We start from the raw sequence: 18,972 nt of genomic DNA, 5'->3' as shown, positions 1-18,972 counted from the left end.
TTGAGAGCTTAAAATGAAACCGTTTCATTTTACGCTCTCAAGAGTTAAATTATTGTTAAACATCTGCATTACTTAACACATCACCCGCCAAGGTATTAAACATCGTTTGTTATCCCCTTGCCAGCGTAATTACCTTCGTCCGATGAATTTTGAAACGCCGTGGAGGCGACATTGTATTCCAAAAAAACAAAAAAGGCGGAGGGAAGGGGTAAGAGGAGGGATCTGTGTATTCAGACGGACCACAACAATCCAACCGCGATCCGCCATTTTGGGGCTGGGGCTCGGTGGTTTTCAACGCAAAAAACAGAAACTGAGTTAGGCCTACAGACTATTTCTGAAAATCCCATAGTCAGGGTGGGCGGAAGTGACGTTTTTTGGAATGATCTCACATCCACGTACTTCTTCTCTCATTGACGATGGATCATCCCAGAGCTGTGTTACGGTGCCTAAAACAGCGTGCCAATTTTTTTTTGTAGAACGCATTTATGCGATTTGGCGGACAAGTGCGCTATTTAATAGAACGCATTTAATAGAGCACATTTAATAGAGCGCATTTAATAGAGCGCATTTAATAGAGCGCATTTTTGCGCGATTGGCAGGAAATTAGTTAATTTACAAGAAGTCTACACAATTAGTGAATGTAGAAGAAATATTCAAAGTCTTGTGTCTGAGAATCTCTAAATCTCATCGTACGGTGGCTCCGTAGCTCAAATGCAGAATAAATAATGGACCTTGACATGAAAAAGGTTGAAAACCGCTGGACTAGGCCAATGCCCGGGGAAACGATGCCATTTTGGGAACGCATGCCCCTTCCGGTTATGCAATACCCGTTTGTACCCAATTGTACCCAGTTGTAGAGGCTGCAGTTTCCCTTCTCTGACACCGGAGGGCAGCGCTGCACGAAATGTGTCTCCACCAGTTTGGAGAAGGCAGTGTGGTCACTTCCACTGTGTTCCAGACTCAACCCGCTCCTCCATGTCGAGCGCGAGGCGGTCAGCCGATGTCTCTTCACGACGGCCGCTCATGGTCATGTGACCTCTTTGCAGCGGTGATTCTCAACCTGTGGGCCGGCGGACCACCGGTGGGTCGCGAGGGTACTGTGTGGGCCCCCCGCCAAATAATCATCAAAACACTAGGAATTGAATTATCATAATATATATGTATATATATTTTCATTCAAATCTTGAAAAACATGTTTTCGTAGCGATATTGATAATTAAGAACTTAATCACCCATCACACTGTCAGTTGTTTAACACATTGTGTGCCAGAGGTTTATTAAATTAGGGTCCGTTCAGTGCCTGCATATCTTCCATCCACTTACGTTGATATGTTTCGTGCTGTAGAAGCCCCGACGCGGAAGTGCATGTAAACAAAGCGTGCGTGCGAGACGGCGGAGGGTCCCGACTAACGCCTGGAACAATAATATTTCTAACGCGATCCTCCATTGCAGAGTGATCGCCGATCGAAAACGGCTCACTTCCACCACGTTAAAAAGAAATAGGAGATATTAAGCTTTTAGTCAAGGAGTTAACATTGGAGCGGCCGACCGGAAGGATTTTTGACATGGATCCACATCCGGCCTCTCCTTCTCAGAGACTCCTTGGATGATCCCAAAGTTTCGTTAGAGCGCCCCACGTATAAAAAAAAAATGGGCCAAAAACGGTCCGGACCGTTTATGGCCCAGCTCTTAGTGCGGCACTCGCTATGAGCCGTCTATGTAAGATCTTTTACACAAGCCTCCCTCCAACCCCCCCCCCCCCCCCCAACCCCCAGCCCCCCTTAATTGATGGCCGTGACGGTCAAGGAGTGACAACTGTCTTCCGGGAATCCGCCGGTAGTGTCACGACGAGTCGAGAACAGTCACCTCCCTTCAACTTCAGTCTACTGTAGTCTGACAAGCTGCATGTGTAGTTCTAATTTATTATAATTATATTTTTGGGGTATATGACGCTCCCCCCCCTTTTTTTGACAAAGTTTGCCACAGGGTGTTGTCATGTGATATTCTGCAGTTTGTACCAAACCAAAGCTGACAAGTTAACGTACTACAAATGAAGTTTGTGATTTAAAAACTTGCCCAGGTAATGCCAGGCATCTGTTTGGTAACCTTTTTTTGTGAACAGTCTCTCCTAAAGATAGACACTGTCACAATATTGTTATTGTTATTCACAAAGCCACATAAAGTACACTGTCAAATCTATGTTAATCTGTTAATTGAGAGTACACAAAGAGTCCATTTTGGTTCCATGTGTGCACTCACTGAGTTAAATTAACACTGAGCATGTTTACTGTGTGTGTGTGTGTTTGTGTGTGTGGGTGTGTGTGTTTGTGTGTGTGGGTGTGTGTGTGTGGTTTGTGTGTACACCTATTTGTCATCTCTTGGAAAAAATACATCGCAGCTCAGGATGGTCACAAGACAAAATCTGCCAAGCATCCCAAAGCAGAGTAGCAACAGAGAAGCCCATTGGCTAAAGGGGCCGTAGCAGCTGAAATAGCTATATAAACACTTTCCCTCTCTCTCTCTCTCTCTCTCTCTCTCTCTCTCTCTCTCTCTCTCTCCCTCTCTCCCTCTCTCTCTGTCCCTCTCTCTCTCTCTCTCTCTCTCTCTCTCTCTCTCTCTCTGTGTGAAGCCTTGTAATTATAGCCAGGATGGCAGTGACGACAGTTGTCCCATCGAGACTTCAAATGCTGGAATAAATTTGACATTATGATATTTGATCCCGGCTCCAATGACAAGCCGCACGTAAACACTGGGAGTGGGGGGGGGGGGGGGGGGGAGGGGGGGTGCAGTATAAAGACCGGGGGGGTACTCCCGTTTGGAACAGAAGTTGTTTACTCCCTCCCAGCGCAAGAGCAGCAGATCCGTGGGGGTCTGGGACTTTTATTACACCAACGCTATACCGGGGGCGGGACAAGGAGGGACCCTTTTAAAATCCCACCACCGGAGCCTTTTTTACGCAGCGTAATAGAGACAAACCCCGCGGAGAGCGCACGGCTTAGGGACTGTCCCGCCGGAGTGGACACAGACCGCACATCCACACTGTTGTGGTTCGTCGCTCGTCAGACCACGCTATAGAGGATTAACATTGAAAAGGCTGCAAGAATTGCATCTTTGATCACGGTAAGGCTTACTGGGGGTTCGTTGTGATTTGTTGTAGTATTGATAAAGACACATTGATTGATTGATTCGATTTTACATTTTGCAAATAGTACAGTGGTACGTTTTTACAATGATGCTAAAAGGACAACACAAAAATCCCTGACGGCTCGTTTTCCATTGTACAATTTCAGCATGTGTAATGATAATAATACATACGATTTATATAGCGCTTTTCTAGGTACTCAAAGTCGCTTTACAGAAACAAGATAAAAACAACTTTATTAGGAAGAACTAGTATCTAAAAAAAAGTTTACAAATTATAAAAGAAAGGTAAACAAAAGGGGGGGGGTCGGGATTTACAGTACATGTGTCTTGTGTTTGAGCAGTTCATGTGTAGTTTGTACGTTTTTTTTATTCTGTCACCCTCTGTTTTATGGCAGTCTCTTGCTGGCCGCTGCCAGAGACAACTAGTTTACGATGCATAGTTACAAGTTTATAAATATCCACACAGTGCATGCTCTTGCATCACAACGTGGGAGGGACCTGTCTGGATTGTTCGAGTACTTTCAACAGGGGGATACTCATCAATCATATATTCCATTCTAACAAAACTAACAAAAAAAAACACTTTTGAATGTTTTAAGACTAATTTGTTTGTCTCTAGATCAGTGGTTTTCAAGCCTTTTCATATCAAGGCCCATTATTTATTCACCATTTGAGCCACGGAACCACCGTTTGATGAGATTTAGCCTCTCAGACCCAAAAACTTAGAATGTTTTGTTATCGTTATCGATTTTGTCCACAATTCCATGCTGTATTGATGTTGGTATAGGAGAGATAACAGGCAAACGTTGATCAAAATAGCAATTATTTAATCAAGTAATGCAGATGTTTAACAATTATTTAACTCTCAAGAGTTAAAGATCTATAAGGGTCCATTTGGTTACCAACTCTCCATTATTTAGCTGGGGACCACCTGGAACCCCCTCAAGGACCACTGGTGGTCCCCGGACCACTGGTTGAAGACCACTGCTCTAGATGATGCTTTATGTACGATCATTTAGAGATGTATTGCGCCCTGGCCTTATTGATTATCCGACGGCGCTGCGCACAGATGAGCTCTGCATATTTCAAGTGAAATATGAGCCGCAAAAGAAAATGTGTCATTGAAGCGTGAACGCATCTGGGTAAGGTAACACCGCGCGGGGCATGTAGAGGCGCCTTTTTGGACGCTTAACCCCCCGCGTTTGAAAGATGGGGGGCGCTGCGCGCAAAGGCACCACATAGTGAAATCCTCAATGTTCATTTTCAATCAGAATGTGTTCAAATGGAGCCAAACGGGGTCCATTTGGTTGCATTTTTTTTTTGGTACACCCTCTGAGTTAAATGAACGCCGTGGATGTTATGTGCGGTGTGAAAGGTCAGGCTGGTCTAAAATGACCACACGGCTCAACGGGCGATGTCACGCGACACATGGTGTGTGTCCACACGTGCCCCGTAGATACAGGCCGCGACCATGACAGTATATGCTCCACATTTTTTGGAGAAGAATGCCGAAGGCAAACCAGGCCATAAATATCTGACCTTTGTGAAGGACGGGAATGCAGTCAATCCTTCCGTTATGTTCTCCTGTGTCACCTAACAGGCAAATCCATGTTCGTCTTAACATGGAATGGAATGGAATGGAATGGAATGAGCGGACCTGAATTTGAATACAGTGGTCCTCAAACTTTTTTAAATTGTTTTATTTCAAAGACCCCCAGTTTGGTATGCATTATGATTAGACCACGGACATCATAATGCAGAGAGCGCACAAATGGAACCAAATGGATTTGTGCCCTCTCAAGAGTCACAGACCTGTCATTTTAGCTGAGGACCCTCTGGAACCCCTCAAGGACCCCCCGAAGGGGGGGGTCGTCCCCGAGTCCTTTTACCAGCTGTAACCAACCATCGTCTTCCCCATCTCTTTGCAGTGCTTCCAACACCTCCGTCCCTCCTCCTTCCCCTCTGTCGACCCTTCGGCTGACTTGTGGCAGGAAAGTGAGCAACACACCGGTGTGGGCGGGATAAAAAGGGAGTTTCGTGTCACACGCGTGCGGTCGGCGGCATCATTGTCGTCATGGCGGCCATCGACCTGCAGCGGAGCCTGGAGCACGGTGGGGGCCACCCCCGTGCCGCGGACACCTTCGACTCGGAGATGCAGGAGTGGGAGGACCAGCTGCACGACATGCAGAGGAAGATAGAAGAGGTGAGTGTTTCATTCGACATTTCTGGTTGATACCGATAACAACGGTGCTTGTTATAGTCGATAACCGATATTTACGGTTATCGACCGTAGTTCACATTTACCATTACCTCTCTGAAAAAAAGGTATATACTGTAACACTGAATATAAAAAAAGCAATGCCTCTTTATTCCAAAACTAGGGATGCACCGTATTGACATTTTGGCCCAAATCCCAACATTAAAAGGTTGAATATAGTATTTTTATATACTTTTTTTAAACGTTCCAACTCGTTGACCCTTTTGAAATCTTCCCCAGAAAACGCTGATTGAATCTGCGTCCTTCATCGTCACAAACATAAATATTATAAAATAAAATACTGTCCAAAAACCGATATATATTATTTTGATACGATATTGCATGTTTGCAACATTGGCCGATATACCGATATGATGACGGATTAAATCATGCATCCCTAATTTGGACCATTTTTGTAACGCCGAGAGGGTACAAAATGTAACCAAATGGACCCTGTAGCGTGACATGCAGAGAGAAATAAGTTAGTCTTGATTTAACTATGTGTAACTCTCGAGGGAGGTGATCGATGTAACCTTTTTGTACCCTCTCAGAGTTTGAATGAAAAGTGTCTCATTTTCTGTTGGAGGCCAGTGGAACAAAGATTGTGATACTGCTTTTGGCCCGTTTCTCCATATACTGCCAGTGGGATCTATGCACTGGGGAACTCAACACCTACTGGATTTAACATGTCAGCATATCAAATCCAGTGTTCCTTTACCCATTCAATCCGGGAACGCATCTGTGTCACTTTAGATTTTTTTGCTATAGCCTATAACCATTATTTCATACTTTGGCTATTCGAAAATAGCAGATCTACTTTTTTTGCTCCAAACGTCTGACTTTAGGGGGGAATTACGATTCAGCGAGAGAGAGAGAAATAACTTCCCAAAGAGCGTGACCACGAGGTGTCGGATTAGCTTAGCTTAGTTTGGAATGGATCCAAAACTGTGACATCTGTGTTGTCGGGCAGACATGACGGTTGTGTTATTATCACACAGCAGAACGTTGCAGCCGGAGTGTGTGTGAACACTCTCACACTTTGGGGTCTAACGGTTTTGTTTCCGCATTATCAAGGTCTTTCCCAGTCCCGAGAGGGGTGTGTTAATTGCCCGTGCATACGCCTGTGTGTGTGTGTGTGTGTGTGTGCGTACATGTGTGTGTGCATTTGCGTGGGTGCGTGCGTGAGTGTGTGTGTGTGTGTGTGTGCGTGCACTACAGTTCCATAATAAACTCTTGGCAGCACAGTCGCTGCCCCGACCTCGTGTCCCCACTGGAGCAATGATACAGACAGATGTTAACAAGCTAATTAAACAGAGATGTGCTGACAGACACGCTTACGCGCACACACACACACACACACACACACACACACACACACACACACACACACACACACACACACACACACACACGCAGAGAGCCTTCAAGTCTGTGTTGGGGAAAAGGAAACGCATGCTCTCTCAGAGCGAGGCAACATGTGAGGAACGTTAAATATAGTCGGGTTGTGCAACGTTTTTGGCGCTAATAATAAGAGCACTTTGCAGTGTAAACACGGTGTCCACGCCGTAGAGCCGCTTGGGTCACGTACACAGTATATTAAATGGTGTTCATGCAACCACTTTCAACCTGGTCTCCATGTTTTGGGTCTATTTGTTACGGGGGGGTCTTTGAAATTTAAAAAAGAAGTTTGAGTACAGCTTTACAGTGCATTTATTGTATATGATACATGTGTCCAGGGTTGCCAGATCTGATTATTATAATTTCCCCGCAATATCTTATTTGAAAATAGCCGATCTACAAGCTCACAACGCGTCGCATCGCGACGCGTTGTGAGCTTGTAGATCTGCTATTTTCAAATAGCTGATGTATATGTTAAAGTGCTCATGTTGACCCATAGTCGCTTCTTTTGGGCTGGTTTTCCTAGACCTGGTTGCTTGTTTCTCTCACAGAATCTGGCAACACTGCACGTGTCATACAAAACACATATCTGAAGGAACGTCTCAAGTCTCGTTTTGCTTTCTTCCGTTTGCAGCTGTACAATGAGGTTCAAGCCCGCAGGGGAGGAAGCGATGTCGCCGACGACAACGGCCCGAAAAACGGCGTGGGGGCGGAGTTTGGCCCGGGGGGGCGCAGCGGCAGCGGCAACGCCTTCTTCGGCGACCGCCGCGGCGGTGGCGGCGGCGGCGAGGGCGGCGGTGGCCCCGGTGCCGTCACCGTGCCAAGTCACCACAACGGCAACGGCTGTAACCGCGCCCTGAGTCAGCAGAACGGCTACGGCCGTTGCCACGACAACGAAGTGTCACAGATCGGAGACTTGCTACAGGATTACTTGGGTCAGGGCAAAGGGATGGACCGGAAGAACAGCAGCAGAACTCGCCGCGTGGTGAGTGCAGAAAACTAGCCACGCTAGCCATGTTTTTTTCGGCCGATATGGTCCATGGTCATATCGCCTGATATGTTGATACTAGGGCATTAACGAATAGTGATTTATGGTATTCGAATTATTCGACCCAAAAGTATTCGAATAGTCGATTATTCGGTTTGATTATAAAAAATAAAAAAAAATAAAACATTTAAAAAAGTTTTTTTTTTTTTTTTTTTTTTTTCAATTACATTGATGACTCGACTCAAGGAATGCGAGTTGACGTCACACCAGAGCTCACAGCTGCGTGTCTGCTCTAGAAAAGCCACTAAAAAAAAGAAAATCTAAAAAAAAAAAAAAAAAATGCTTTTTTTTTCTTTCTTTTTTTTTTTCCGAATAGTCGAATAGTGGTTTGATAGTCGAATAGTCGGTTTGATATTCGAATATTCGAATATTCGACTATTCTGTGAATGCCCTAGTTGATACCGATATTGCAATACCAGTTCTATTATTCAATACGCCGCTTCGCGGTCTCGCCATGGGAGAGAGCCCCCTCTAGCGCGAACACAGAAGTGTTAGAGGTAGAGGGCGCTCTCCCATAGCGAGACCTCTCGCTTCGTATTTCATAGAACCAGGGTTACGCTAGTAACCTATCGTTTCCAACAGTAGGTTTGACCATATACCTGTTTTACTGTGATGTGTGCAGATAAATAAAACACTGCTTTGTAACGAGCTGATTTAGTAGGTGATCTGTCCAATACCGACATTTATCGTCCGATACCGATATGATGACTGATGTATAGTGCATCGCTACAGAAAACGTCTACGGCATTGCTGTATTGGCATTTGCACTTCCGACGAAACCAGAAACTGGAGCCCGGGGTTGAGTCCCTAAACATATTGATTACACTATGCTGGTTCCTACAAGTCTGCCAAACAGAGAACGGGTCCCCCGAAAGCAGATCCTTTTTAGACACTGCTTTCACCTGCTGTCTTCCTTGACCTGTAGACTGACAGACCATTCACTTAAACCTTTCGAAAGGGCTCGGTTAACGGAGACTCAGGCAATGACTGTAGCCCACAGAACTGCACTCAGTGGTGGGTAGAGGCACCAGTTTGCTTATCGGTCTACCAAAAAATGTATAATAATAATATGGACCCAGATTTGATTGTCTTTTATCTTGTGGTCTTCAGCACTTTGACCAGACAGTCAGGGTGAGCCAGGATCTCCCTGCATACCAGGATGGGATGAACAGAGGGCCTGAAATCGAAAGGTGAGGTTTTTGGCTTTCTTTTTCTGTTACTTAAACCAGTGAATTTGGCTATGATATTGTCGCTGTCTGACAGAAACCAGCCAACTCCATTGGCTGCTCAAACTTTCTGCTAAACCAGCAACCAGCAACTCCAACCAAAGGGGGGGTGGAGTTATGGTTTTGCTGGCTCCAGTCTCCACCCCCTTTTGACCTCCAACCTCATTGTGAGCTTGGAGGTCCATTTAGCTGTTCTTATCAATGATGAACAAAACCTCCTAACTCCACTTTTTGGATAGGATAGGATAGGATAAAACAATGGTTCTCAGACTGGGGTCCAGGGACCCCCAGGCGTCCTTGAGGAGTTACGGATCTGTAACTCTGAGAGTGTACAAATGGAACCAAATGGACCCTTACGGGTCTAGCTATAGTGTAAATTGGGGTTCCAGAAATAGAATCTATGTTATCAAATAGGGGTCCGTGCCGTGGCCTAGTGCATATCAAACCGGGGGGGGGGGTCCTTGAAATGAAAAAGGTTGAGAATCACTATCAACATATTAAACCATGTATGACCTGCTATTTAACTGGTTTGCGTTTTTGTTGTCATGCCAGGATGAGCCAAGAGCATTTCCCGGGCGGCTGTGAAGACGCCGAGAACAGGAAGAACAGAGCGCCGCACGCCAAGAGCCACCCCGGCAAGGAGAGCTCTCCCAACAAAGAGAACACGGGCGCCAATAAGCCCCCCCTCCGCCAAAGAGACGCCTCCGCCGGGCCGCCGCCGCCCCGCGCCCAGCAGCTCCCTAACGGGCCCTCCTCCTCCGACTCCCCCGCGCCGGACAGGAAGTCCTTCGCCCCCGGCGCCGCTCTGGCGGACAGGAAGTGCGGCAGCCCGTCCGTCCTCAGGAAGTTCGGCGCCATGCTCCAAGAGAACGAGGGCAAAACGCTCACCGACACCGGCGTGGTGACGACCCAGCAGCAGCAGCAGCAGCAGCCGGCGCCGCAGGCCCCGGAGCCCAGAGGCTCCACCCCTAGCTGTCAGCGCAGGGGTCTTGGCGCCGCCGGCAGGGCGCCCGCGCGCGTGCCTGCCCAGAAATGCCAGGCGGATTCCGACGCGGCGACGGAGCCCGGCCAGGAACGGGGGTTACTAATAGACTCGGGGAGACCGGCTCACGCGGAGCAAAGGCCCAAAGGACCTCGTCCTCCGCCGTCCCAGAGGAGGGCCCAGGTGGCGGGGAGCCCGAAACTCAGACCCAGGGCTAACAGCGGGGCGGACAGGGACACGGGACCGAGTCCTCTGGCGGAGAGGGCCAGGAGGTCCGCCGCCGCCGCCGCCGCCGCCGCCGAGCCCAGAGCGGACTATAGGAACTTGAGCGCTTCCTATGGTTGCGGCGGAGCTCAGAGGATGATACAGAAGGCCGGCGGCGCGCCGGCGGCGGGTCAGTCGGGGCCGCCGAGCTGCGGCCGAGGGAGGGACGACGGACTCATAGAGCTGCTGGACATGCTGGACATCCAACACGAGTACGGCTCGTCCTCCGGTCCCCGAGGTGGTGGACACACGTCTCACAGACAGGACGCACAGCAGGTGAGGTTATATTTGTAGGCCTGTGAATACGTGATACGTTTTCTGCGCGGATACTGCCATAGCAACAAAATCACACACACACACACACACACACACACTACAGTGGTGGAAAAAGTACTCAAATTCTTTACTTAAGTAAAAGTACCAATACTGCAATATAAAAATACTTTGTTACAAGTAAAAGTCCAGAATAAAAAAAATACTTGAGTAAAAGTACAAAAGTATTGGCATCAAAATGTACTTAAAGTACCAAAAGTAAAAGTACTAAATATTTGAAAATAGCCGATCTACAAGCTCACAACGCGTCGCGATGCGACGCGTTGTGAGCTTGTAGATCTGCTATTTTCAATTAGCATAGGTTTAAAATAGGTTTAAAGTAGTTAATGTATGTTTCATTATATCATAATTTATATCTGAAAAGTAACTAGTAACTAAAGTTTTCAAATAATTGTAGTGGAGTAAAAGTACAATATTTGCCTCTGAGATGTAGTGGAGTAGAAGTAAAAGTATTGGAAATTGGAAATACTCAAGTAAAGTACAAATACCTCAAAATTGTACTTAAGTACAGTACTTAAGTAAATGTACTTAGTTACTTTCCACCACTGCACACACACACACACACACAAACACATGCCTGCACGTGCACACACACATGCACACACACAATCCCCACTAGAGCTTGACCGATGGTTGATTTTTGGAGAGTTGTGGTTGTTTTGACCCATATTTTGAAAAACATATATTTCATTACATTAGACACTTTCAACCTGGCAACCCTATGATAATGGCCTATCGTTCTGGTTCTAATACATACGCACGCACGCACGCACGCACACACACACACACACACACACACACACACACACACACACACACACACACACACACACACACAGACTGAAAACGCTTCACTCAATCTAATCTTGTCTCCGCAGGGAAGCCCGGGTGAGTCATCCCCGTCGGCCGACAGGAAGTGCTTCTCCCGTCCCACGCGGCCGGCCAACCAGCGCCCTCCCTCCAGGTGGGCCGGCGGCCGCACCCCTGCCACCGCCCCCTCGGGCCCAATGTACCGCCCCCCAACTCCCCTGGCACGCCCCCCTAGCCCGATGACACAACAGAGCCCAAGTCCCACACGGAGGCAGCAGCAGCCGCCCACTTCGTATTGTCTTCACACCGAGACAGTCATTATGTGATAACCTGGTTCCTCTCACTACTGTAATACCTGCTACTGTACATATACCCCCCCCCCCCCCCCTTGACAACACACCTGTTGACAACACACTCTTCAAAGGAGTGCTTTAAGGTTATGTTCAGACTGGCAGCCCAAATCAGATTTCTTGACCTATCCATAGTGGAATCAGATTTTTTTTTTATCAAGCTTGAGCAGCAAATAAAATGGAAACTAATATTTGTGAATCAGATGTGAACCACATTCCTAGGTGGTTTGAAATGCGATTCAAATCTGGCTGTCTCGCTCGCTGAAAATAGCGGTTATGACACAGTATAAGTCAAGCATTACTTGTCGTTACGAGCTTACACCACAGCTCTCGATGGAGATAGGTATAGTACATCGTGGGTCTTCAACAAGGGGTCCAGGACCCCTAGGGGGTCCCCAGAGTTACTGCAGGGGGGGTGCGCCAAATCTTTGCGGGATCTTTACATTAACCACTTGAACCCTAGCATCCCTTTTCTGAGGAGAACTTTAGCCAAAAACAGCTGATCTACAAGCTGACAACGCCTCGCAGATTTTCGCCAAAGAGATTTGGTATGGGGGGAAAAAAGAGCAGACCAAGTACAAGTTTACTAAGTATTGAAGTGGTTAACTGAAGATACACGTTGGCATGAATCCAACACAACGCTACGCAATGATAGTGCTGTCAAACAAGTCTATGAAGCTGTCTATGAAATCTATCAAGAACAACAACATTTTATACAGTATGTAGCGGGGGTCCCTGCTTCATCTCTCTCTCTCTGCTAAGGGGTCCTTGGACTGAAAAAACATTGAAGACCCTTCGCAGTAGACGATGTCTGAATACACAAATAAATCGGATTTGCCCGCAGGTCTGAACGAAGCCTAAGAGAACGTCCAAGAAACGATCCACTGTCCTCGTCATGTGTCGTGTTCAGGACACAAATCATCTACAACGTCTGCAGTGTTGCTGTGGGTTTTTGTCCTTCTCCTATGCTGAAACCTTGTGACTAACACAACTCAACTTTCTTGTCCCTCCTGCCTTACTTTGACTTATTATTTTCTCTTTTTGTATTGAATTTCAGTTGGTCATGTATAACGATATTTAGCATGCCCCCCTAATTAGCGGGTGCATGTTTCTGTGTTAAACCGGATCCTTGCAGTTGCCATTTTGGCTCAAGTCCAACATGGTCAGCCAGCGGAGGTCGTTAAAAAGTTGCACCTGTGCTCCCAGCACAGCAGCCACATGCTGTGTATAGTGTGTTTTACTGTACCATATTGTCAAAAGTAACGTATCGAAGATATTCAAATAACAACCGTAAAAAAAAATTAAAAAAAATGTCCATGATGCAGTTGTGCTGTATATATATTTTTTGTTCTTGATAATAAACATTACAGTGCTTTGACATAACGACTTCATTGATCTGTGTGCCAGGGTTGCATTGCATTGTATGATGAATGTAATAGTTCATATCTGTTGTGTGTTGGTTCTGGGGCTGCTCCTTGCGTTCCAAGCAACTATCGATTTCTTTCTTGACTATAATTCTATCGATTACGTCTTCGATTAATCGAATCATCAAGAGTCGCGTCTTTCATATACAAATTAAGGAATCAGCATGGAACAATTAAAACTGATTCTTTATATTAAAACTAAATTCAACATTAGTTTGAGTAACCACTTACACCCTAGGTTAGTCTGTGAGTTACGGATACATCGTTCTCCAACGCAACTGCCATGCCTTCTCTTTGAATTTTCCTAAAACAAAAACTTTCTTAGTGAACAACCAACTTAACATGCAACATTCACACATCCAAAACAAATCTGGATTATTATCCTGGACCTTTTTTCAAATAAAGAATGTCTTACATCATCGTACAGTGGACAGTGAAAAACGAAATGAAACTCATCCTCCACAACTCCCGGGAATGCTTGTACTGTATGTCTACCAACCTCAACTGCAACTGGTTAGTTACTGTACTAGTTATATTGTATTGACTCTATTCTACCGTACAGATTGAATCAGAATCAACTTTATTGTCAACATCACAGGTTTACAAGAAGTGGGTGAAGAAAGTTGTTGTGCAAGCTCCATCGATGTTTTCAGGACGAGAAAAATAAAAGAGGCGGGGACAGGCAGAGAGAAAGAAATCAAAGAGTAAAAATATGTCAGTGATAGGCAAAAATCAGAGATACCTAAATGTACTGTACTGTATACACACACACAGCATAATCCAGCTGGCACAGTATGTACATGAGGTGAGACATAAGGTGCATATATGTACATGAGGTGAGACATAAGGTGCATAATACATGAGGTGAGACATAAGGTGCATATGTACATGAGGTGAGACATAAGGTGCATAAGGTTAGGCAGCCGCAGAATGGTTAAAATAATGTTTTATTCATTAAAATACGCAGCAAAATAAGATTGCAGCTTTAAAAGAAATTGAGTTATCCTCCAGAGCCAGTGACTGGCTCTAATGTCCATATAGTATATATATATAGCTATAATAATTCCATACACAAATGTGTCTCACACACTCAAACCACTTTACATTGTTTACGTCTGGTTGGTGGGAGGGGTTTGGCTCTGTCTGTGATTGGATGAGGTGTAGCTGAGCAAGAAGCAACAGTATGTAATAATAATAATGTTGGCACCGCCTGCACCAACACCGCCATAGGCTCAGACCCCCCTGTGCGGTGATAGTGACTCTGTCAATCCTCTAACCCTAAAGCAGTGATTCTGAACCTGTGGTCGGGGGCCCACTGCTGGGCCGTGAGGATACTGCAAGTAGGCCCCCAAAACAATTGGCAAAACACTACGATTGTATTGGTAATATAACATTACTATGAAGAAATTAAGCTGGAACACAATCAATTGATTGATCATTAAAAGAAACATGCTCTGAAAATAACACGGCAGCCGAGTGGGCCACAAACGCTTCTGTGTTTTCCACGTGGCCACCCTGATCCAGAAACGGCTGAGAACCACTGCTGTAATGTATATTTTAGCCCTAGAACCACTGCTGTAATGTATATTTTAGCCCTAGAACCACTGCTGTAATGTATATTTTAGCCCTAGAACCACTGCTGTAATGTATATTTTAGCCCTAGTTGCCAGGCTGTGTGATGGAAGCACGACCGACGGCGAGGACAAGGAAGTGTCAGTTTTGATTAGATCACTTTTCATGGTGTGTGGTTCTCGCCTCATAAACCTGCTTGAACAACCCCGAGCCCCCCTCTGGCACCTTGTCTGTCTGCCGTCTGGCAGGTGCCACTCACACACAGTATACACACACTCACACACACACACACACACACACACACACAGTATACACACACACACACACACACACACTCTCTCTCTCTGTCTCTATCTCATTCTCGCACATTCTCTCTCCCAAACACACAAACAGACTCACTCGCTCTCGCTTTCCTGCTTACATAAACACACGCACGCACACGCACACGTGCACACACACACACACACACACACACACACACACACACACACACACACACGCACGCACACGCACACGCACGCAATCTCATTCTCAGACATTCTCTTTCCCTCACACGCATAATAACACTCACTCGTTTTTGCTGTCTTGCTTACATTAACAGAAAAACACAAATAATGCCAACTTCACTCACCAATTGCCACATTTGCACGTGCACGCGCTGTGCGCACAAACACACACACGCCCACATACTCACACTTTAACACACAAAGCACACATTTGTGGGAGAGGCAGCCACTCACAAAGACAAAGACACACTTATTCACGCAGTATTTGCTCATGTGTTTGTGTGCGTGTGCGTGTGCATGTGCGTGTGTGTGTGTGTGTGTGTGTGTGTGTGTGCGTGTGTGTGTGTGTGTGTGGGGACAGGAAGTCCCTTGGCCCCCACAGAGCTGTCACCCTACCTCTCAGCGCTATGTGCCACCTCAGACACAAATAGCAAGCGTGACGTTGTTTTGGTGCCAGAAATCTTAGCCTGTCCACCATGCTGGTATAAATAAAGAGGGGAGGGAGGGGCTGTGTGTGTTCTCACTCTCTCGTCACCACCATTTTAAACATAATCGTTTATATGTTGTTGCTGTCGTGCAGAAATCTTGTATCTCCCACTTTTCAACTTTGATGTTTTTTTGTGTGTGTAGATTTAGGCCCTACTTCGTCATACTACTACAGTGTCACACACAAGTTGCAAAAAAATAGCCGGTCTGCGGAGCTGTTTTTTTAAATAAATATTTAACCAATGGAAAATGTTAACGAGCCTTTGACTAAATAACAACTACAACGGATCCACTGGAACACAGTTTTTTTTAAACTTATATATATATATATATTTGTCCCGACAAATAATTGTTTTGCACCCTACAGAGACGATATTCAACACTCTGTCCGTAGGCTAGGTCTGACATGAATCCATGAAGGAATTTAGCCATATATATCCTGAGTTCTCTCCTGCCTTTATACTTTAAATGTATACTTTTTTTCCCTCCCTTCTTTTTATTTGCCAGGCGGTCGGTTTCATTTCCATGTTTTCTCTCTCTCTCTCAGTTTTTAGCTTCTTGACTTTTTCTCTGTTCATTCTTCCCTCTGATTCCTCCTGTCCCTCTCCTCTTCTTGTCTCTGGGTGTCTTCTCTCCCAGCACAGTGCATGTGCTTGGTGAGCGTGGTGGTGGTGTTTGCCCTGTCCATGTAAACGAGAGCCCGTCTTGCAGGTTGGCACCTCCTTGGGCTCCACATGGGTATTTTAACGAGGCATCGTGTTGGCTTTCGTTCCCGCGGGGTCCTGATCAGGCCCCCTGGCTGCCTGCTACCTCTCTACAGAAGACATCTGCAGCCTGAGTGAATACAGGAAGGTAAACTTGAGTGTACAGGTTCTCAAATTTTTCAGGCCGCGACCCCCCCAAAAAGTAATATTTGAACTGGGACCCCCCCCCCCCCCCCCCCCACACACACACACACACACACACACACACACACACACACACACACACACACACACACACACCCTGACAAGCACTTGGAATTGTAGGAGTTGAGGCATTACATTTAGTTTGACAGGGTTCAACAGATAAATATTGTGAAAATAGCTGATGAGCATGTAGATCAGCTATTTATTTCTTTTTTTGCCTCTTTCACAGGTAATATTTCACAATTCGGTGCCATTTTTTATAGTATAGTTTGTTGATTACTTCTGACGCAGGAGTCTTATTTTTAAAATGTTTTGCAGTATTGAAAAGGTCTTAAAAGTCCTTAAATTGTCACTTTGGAAATGTGCAGATACCCTACAGTATATACACTTATACAGTAAGTTGGTTTGTCTACCGTTGTGTGAGAAAACAATGTTGCACATTAAGCTAATCATCTGGGGACCCCCTAAAACTCATTTGTGGGACCCACAGGTTGAGAACCACTGTTATAGTATAGGTCCATGTTGTTCCATTTGTCCCTCTCATCCCATCCCTCTTTCCCTGACACCGAAGTCTGATTTCTACTTTGTCGCACTACGTGTGTCGCTCGCCGAAAATGGTCGACCTACGAGCTCACAAGTGCGTCGCTTTTAGGTCTGCTATTCTCGGCACGTGACACATCATGTGACACATCATGTGGTACTTTTATGCTTTGCATGACAAGTGTTGAACGATGCGTCACAGTGACAGCACCAAAGTGAAGCCAAAGCGGAAAGAATCCTTCGCAGAGTGTGTCATGTACCTATAATTATGACCAGACCGCACCAATGCAACCAGTCGCAACTCCTTGCAACAAAACAGTTTTATGCATGCAATGCATGCAACCCCTTGCACCTGCCATTGAGGATAATGTTTGCAAGTAGCTGCATGTTGCAAGGAGTTGCGACTAGTTGCATTGGTGTGGACCGGCCTTTTTAAAGGTCAATCTATGCAGACAAGTTTCCAACCACATGACATTCCCACTGTCTGCAACTTGCCAACAGCATCACCACAGAATGTAAACAAATGTATGTCGTGCATCTCCATGGTAACAAAGCTTACTTCGTCTTCCCAACCAATCAGAGTATGCAATGTTTTATTTGCCATTAGTTTTTTCAGAGGTACGCGTCAGCATCAGCGAAGGTCCCCCCTTTTTGTCGTTTTGACGTCACTTTCGATGGGTTGTCACAGAGAGCATACATTTTGATTTAGTTTTAGTCATAGGCTTTTGAATAAAATTCCATTCAGTTTTAGTCATATTTTAGTCATCTGAAATGCTTTGGTTTTTGTCTAGTTTTAGTCGACTAAATATCATAAGATTATAGACGACTAAATCTACAGTTGATTTTGTCGGTGCCTTGATGGCGTCGTAATGGCTGATTTTACACTTGGTTGCATGCTGAAAATAGCTGATCTTCAAGCTCACAATGCGTCGCACTGCGACGCGTTGTGAGCTTGTAGATCTGCTATTTTCAGAGCGCAACACCTGAGCACAACCAAACATAAAATTACTTGTCTAAGTTCTCCAGGATGTCTTCTCGACTAGTCACTCCCTAACATTTTCATTTTATTTGTTGACGAAATCGTCAATATATTTAATCTTAGTTTCAGTCATCATAGCTTAGTTTTTATTTCATTTTTGTTTAGTTTTCGTCAGTGAAAGAAGGTAGTCGACGAACATTTTTCGTCATCGTTTTAGTCGACGAAATCAACACTGATCGGTCGGGAATACAAGGTAAGCCCCTATAGAGCGTCGCAGTTCCCGCCCACTTCCTGTTTTTGTTGGTGCCGGAAGAAAAAACTCAATGCATTTTTCCATTGACATTTCCAAAAATATTTATATCTATTAATTTAAGCCTCGAATCAAGCCATCATGACATGACATGAATCATGACCATAAACGTTTGATTCTGTGATTTTTTTTTTTTTGAAAACGGCAAAACAAAGGGTATTTATTAAATATAGTATAAAAAAAAATCACAGAAAAAAACGTTTTATGGTCATGATTCATGTCATCTCGTGATGGCTTGATTCGAGGCTTAAATTAATAGATATAAATATTTTTGGAAATGTCAATGGAAAAATGCATTGAGTTTTTTCTTCCGGCACCAAAAAAAACAGGAAGTGGGCGGGAACTGCGACGCTCTATATCACCGAGATGCACGACGGCGCTACATTCCTACTTCCTTGTTCGCGTTGTGTGTGGCGACGATATCGGAGACGGCGT

The 18,972-nt window shown here is 45.4% G+C and overlaps 1 protein-coding gene across 2 annotated transcripts in view; it reads left to right on the top strand.

The window, feature by feature from the left end:
• The window catches only part of LOC308103671 (microtubule cross-linking factor 3-like), a 32,612-nt gene extending 19,474 nt beyond the window's left edge, over positions 1–13,138 (top strand). Inside the window, exons 1-6 of one of the 2 annotated variants that reach the window (XM_080453785.1) lie at positions 2,852–3,120; positions 5,073–5,347; positions 7,434–7,784; positions 8,958–9,037; positions 9,626–10,595; positions 11,531–13,138. In XM_080453785.1, coding sequence (XP_080309911.1) covers positions 5,219–5,347; positions 7,434–7,784; positions 8,958–9,037; positions 9,626–10,595; positions 11,531–11,788 — 1,788 coding nt within the window. In that variant the 5' untranslated portion in view covers positions 2,852–3,120; positions 5,073–5,218 and the 3' untranslated portion in view covers positions 11,789–13,138. Of the gene's footprint in view, positions 1–2,851; positions 3,121–5,072; positions 5,348–7,433; positions 7,785–8,957; positions 9,038–9,625; positions 10,596–11,530 lie in introns of those variants that run through there. The other variant, XM_080453784.1, reaches the window with a different exon arrangement.
• The last annotated feature ends 5,834 nt before the right edge of the window (positions 13,139–18,972 follow it).

Source organism: Gymnoscopelus braueri (assembly GCF_963280865.1).
Source record: "Gymnoscopelus braueri genome assembly, chromosome: 16".
In the NCBI taxonomy this organism is placed as follows: Eukaryota; Metazoa; Chordata; class Actinopteri; order Myctophiformes; family Myctophidae; genus Gymnoscopelus; species Gymnoscopelus braueri.
The sequence above is the reverse complement of the archived record's forward strand: the minus strand, read 5'-3'. Positions and strand labels throughout refer to the sequence as shown.